This window comes from Borostomias antarcticus (assembly GCF_949987555.1).
Source record: "Borostomias antarcticus genome assembly, contig: scaffold_311, whole genome shotgun sequence".
Taxonomy (NCBI): Eukaryota; Metazoa; Chordata; class Actinopteri; order Stomiiformes; family Stomiidae; genus Borostomias; species Borostomias antarcticus.
The window spans coordinates 7,501-12,500 of NW_028176655.1; the positions used below are offsets into that span (position 1 = coordinate 7,501).

The 5,000-nt window shown below is 52.8% G+C and overlaps 2 protein-coding genes across 2 annotated transcripts in view; both read right to left on the minus strand.

Annotated features, from left to right (window-relative positions):
* Positions 1-347, minus strand: part of ap4b1 (adaptor related protein complex 4 subunit beta 1) — a gene marked incomplete at its 3' end in the record, with an annotated part of 7,448 nt that extends 7,101 nt beyond the window's left edge. The window contains exon 1 of the mRNA XM_084462222.1: positions 274-347. The remainder of the gene's footprint in view (positions 1-273) is intronic.
* A 1,044-nt stretch (positions 348-1,391) lies between these two features.
* sephs3 (selenophosphate synthetase 3) overlaps positions 1,392-5,000 on the minus strand; it is a 15,829-nt gene continuing 12,220 nt past the window's right edge. Inside the window, exon 8 of the mRNA XM_084462217.1 lies at positions 1,392-2,152. Within this exon, the coding sequence (XP_084318343.1) occupies positions 1,902-2,152 (251 nt within the window). The 3' untranslated portion in view covers positions 1,392-1,901. The remainder of the gene's footprint in view (positions 2,153-5,000) is intronic.

Sequence of the window (5,000 nt, forward strand, 5' to 3'; positions counted from 1 at the left end):
GAAAGCTGGCTAACTGAGGAAGCAATGAGTCAAACCTGGAGACTCTTTCCAAGTCAGGTTTACCCAGTGATGAAGTTACCCAGATTATGAAACAGACCCCAGGTCCTGTAGTTATGTATGTGGATGTCTAGTTTAATCCATCCATTGTGGATCATTTAGCCTTTACAACTGAGCTAGCTAACTAGGAACCATGATTCCTCCAGCTGGGGACAAGACACAGAACCCACACCATGACCACATGTAGGCACTCTAAATATACTGGGAACTACATACCGTTCACATCAACCGCGGCTCGTTTATATCAGCTGACATAAAGCTGACAACACGACCTGTTTCATGTCTTGTTTACTTCATGGATGTGTTGATAGAACTCTCCAGACTCCGGGCTTCCGTAGTCTCACTCTTCAGGCTGACCGCACGGCGCTGCGCACTCAAGGGCGCCATCTGTCGGTGAGGAGGTTCAGCTGGGAACTACAACCTTCCCTCGGTGTGGAGGTTCAGCTGGGAACTACAACCTTCCCTCGGTGTGGAGGTTCATCTGGGAACTACAACCTTCCCTCGGTGTGGAGGTTCAGCTGGGAACTACAACCTTCCCTCGGTGTGGAGGTTCAGCTGGGAACTACAACCTTCCCTCGGTGTGGAGGTTCATCTGGGAACTACAACCTTCCCTCGGTGTGGAGGTTCAGCTGGGAACTACAACCTTCCCTCGGTGTGGAGGTTCATCTGGGAACTACAACCTTCCCTCGGTGTGGAGGTTCAGCTGGGAACTACAACCTTCCCTCGGTGTGGAGGTTCAGCTGGGAACTACAACCTTCCCTCGGTGTGGAGGTTCAGCTGGGAACTACAACCTTCCCTGGGTGTGGAGGTTCATCTGGGAACTACACCCTTCCCTCGGTGTGGAGGTTCAGCTGGGAACTACAACCTTCCCTCGGTGTGGAGGTTCAGCTGGGAACTACAACCCTCCCTTTTCTTTGGAAATGCAGTCATGTCATCATCATCCCACTGAACTATTCTTGTTCTTAAGTCACTCTAATCTTGAAGTACAATCCTGAAGTATACAGGTTAAACGACACTGACTGACTGCTAGACCATGGATTAGTGCCAGTTTATCTTCCATACCTAGGACTGGAACGAGGAACTGATTAGCACTGATAAGTTACTGTAAGAACAAGCAATGACAATAATTCCAATGTGCCAGTACTGGTTATATATGGCAATTAAACTTTCCTATTCTATTTCTGTGTCTATGTGTCCTCAGTTGGGAGATTAGCGGGTCACATGTGATTATCGTGGTCCATTGTTGCTTTTCTCACACACTCCAAATTAGTTCAATGCATTCACACATACTGAAACTACACAAAATAAACACTATATGCGGTCTGTACAGCGAGTTGATGGTTTTATTGATTGTGAAAAGCAGGAATCTACAGAAACGCACAACTTATGACTGACAACCTCCACAGCCAACCAGCTTCCTGAGACATCCACTCCACCTAGCCCCATTAGCCGGGGTTTAGAAGGTGAAGCATCATTAGCAGGAAGAGGGCGTGAATCTGGAGGTTGAACAGCCAATCAGCTGACAGATGGCACTCTGGACAATCCCCATTGGCCTGGAGAGAGCTGCTCAACTCTCCCTTCAAGACATGGGGGCGGAGACAGGTGCTTTGATTGACAGACCATTTAACCAACGGCATCATTATTCACAGTCACCAATGTATGACACATCACATCACATCTCTCTCTCACACACACACACACACACACACACACACACACACACACAGACACTCACACACAGTCTCACGCTGACACACACACACTCTCACTTACACGCTGACACACAGACACTCACACACGCGGGATCTTGCTGGAATGTCTGTTTTTTCTTCTTTTTTTTTTTACTATGAGAGGGTGGGGCTGGGGGCGGGGCTTGCGGAGCTGTTGTCCTGATTCGCCGCTTGGCTGCCCCTAGTCGGGACCTCGATGATACGGGGTTTGTCGATGATGCGCGCGCGGCGGTCGCCCTTCTCCACGATCCCGATGATCCAGGCCCCGCCCACTGACCCCTGACCTCCGAACCCTGACCCTTGACTCTTCATCTCGGCACAGAACTTGGCAGCCTGCTCCCTGGGGAGGCACACCAGCAACCCTCCTGTAGAGAGAGGGGGGGGGGCAGGATCAGGTAAATTATTAGGTAGGTTTTTAAAAAGGAGAAAAATAGTTTGTCCAAACAATATATTTTTATCAGCTGCCTGAGCCAGAAACAGAAATATGAGATAAAGATGGAAAGAGCTCACACATTGACATAAGACAAAGGGAATGTCCACACTTCCGTACCTTCCAGAAGCTGTTAATTGGTAGCCCTGTTAATTGGTGGCCCTGCCCTGATCAATAGGGATCCGAACATATGCCCTTCCTTTATGGCAGGCTGACAAAGGTAATCTGATCCAAACCTTTCTCCCCTTTTCCTCACGCTAGACTTGTGGGTCTCTTTTCTACAGCACCGTGTTTTGAAAGGTTGAATATGTTTTTGCATCCTTAACCTCAGTGTGGACGTTCCCTTTGTCTTCCGTCAGGATATGAGCTCTTTAGTTTTTATCAGGTAGGTTTAATATACTTCATTTGTTCTGATCAGTTGGTTCATGACGGTTAGACAACATTAGACAGGGTTCAGGAATGGTCAGGACCACGCAAAGACAGGACAGAGAGATTTGCATAACTTTCCCATTCATAACAGTCCGGTACAGGTTATGAAACACATACATCCTGTTACACAAGGACTGCAGTGTCATGATGAGCAAAAGAGAGACAGTTTTTTCCACATACAAAAAGCTGTGAACTGTACTGTACGTGTGTACTTCATTTAAGGTCTTTGTGTACCCCCCTAACCTCCCCTAGACTCCCCTAGACCCCCCTAACCTACCCTAGACTCCCCTAGACCCCCCTAACCTACCCTAGACTCCCCTAGACCCCCCTAACCTACCCTAGACCCCCCTAACCTACCCTAGACTCCCCTAGACCCCCCTAACCTCCCCTAGACTCCCCTAGACCCCCCTAACCTCCCCTAGACTCCCCTAGACTCCCCTAACCTCCCCTAGACCCCCCTAACCTCCCCTAGACTCCCCTAGACCCCCCTAACCTCCCCTAGACTCCCCTAGACTCCCCTAACCTCCCCTAGACCCCCCTAACCTACCCTAGACTCCCCTAGACCCCCCTAGACCCCCCTAACCTACCCTAGACTCCCCTAACCTCCCCTAGACTCCCCTAGACCCCCCTAACCTACCCTAGACTCCCCTAACCTACCCTAGACTCCCCTAAACTCCCCTAGACTCCCCTAACCTACCCTAGACTCCCCTAGACCCCCCTAAACTCCCCTAGACCCCCCTAACCTACCCTAGAACCCCCTAAACTCCCCTAGACCCCCCTAACCTCCCCTAGACTCCCCTAGACCCCCCTAACCTCCCCTAGACTCCCCTAGACCCCCCTAACCTACCCTAGACTCCCCTAGACTCCCCTAACCTACCCTGGACTCCCCTAACCTACCCTAGACTCCCCTAGACCCCCCTAACCTACCCTAGACTCGCCTAAACCCCCCTTACCTACCCTAGACTCCCCTAAACTCCCCTAACCTACCCTAGACTCCCCTAAACTCCCCTTACCTACCCTAGACTCCCCTAGACCCCCCTAACCTACCCTAGACTCCCCTAGACCCCCCTAACCTACCCTAGACTCCCCTAGACCCCCCTAACCTACCCTAGACCCCCCTAACCTACCCTAGACTCCCCTAGACCCCCCTAACCTCCCCTAGACTCCCCTAACCTCCCCTAACCTCCCCTAGACCCCCCTAAACTCCCCTAGACCCCCCTAACCTACCCTAGACTCCCCTAAACTCCCCTAGACCCCCCTAACCTCCCCTAGACCCCCCTAAACTCCCCTAGACTCCCCTAAACTCCCCTAAACTCCCCTAGACCCCCCTAACCTATCCTAGACCCCCCTAAACTCCCCTAGACTCCCCTAGACCCCCCTAACCTCCCCTAGACCCCCCTAAACTCCCCTAGACCCCCCTAACCTCCCCTTGACTCCCCTAGACCCCCCTAACCTCCCCTAGACCCCCCTAACCTACCCTAGACTCCCCTGAACCCCCTAAGACTCCCCTAAACTACCCTAGACTCCCCTAGACCCCCCTAACCTACCCTAGACCCCCCTAACCTACCCTAGACCCCCCTAGACCCCCCTAAACTCCCTAGACCCCCCTAACCTCCCCTAGACTCCCCTAGACCCCCCTAACCTACCCAAGACTCCCCTAGACCCCCCTAACCTACCCTAGACTCCCCTAACCTACCCTAGACTCCCCTAGACCCCCCTAAACTCCCCTAGACCCCCCTTACCTACCCTAGAACCCCCTAAACTCCCCTAGACCCCCCTAACCTCCCCTAGACTCCCCTAGACCCCCCTAACCTCCCCTAGACTCCCCTAGACCCCCCTAACCTACCCTAGACTCCCCTAGACTCCCCTAACCTACCCTGGACTCCCCTAACCTACCCTAGACTCCCCTAGACCCCCCTAACCTACCCTAGACTCGCCTAAACCCCCCTTACCTACCCTAGACTCCCCTAAACTCCCCTAACCTACCCTAGACTCCCCTAAACTCCCCTTACCTACCCTAGACTCCCCTAGACCCCCCTAACCTCCCCTAGACTCCCCTAGACCCCCCTAACCTACCCAAGACTCCCCTAGACCCCCCTAACCTACCCTAGACTCCCCTAACCTACCCTAGACTCCCCTAACCTACCCTAGACTCCCCTGAACCCCCTAACCTACCCTAGACTCCCCTGAACCCCCCAAGACTCCCCTAACCTACCCTAGACTCCCCTAGACCCCACTAAACTCCCTAAACTCCCCTAGACCCCCCTAACCTACCCTAGACTCCCCTAGACCTCCCTAAACTCCCTAGACCCCCCTAACCTACCCTAGACTCCCCTAGACCCCCCTAACCTACC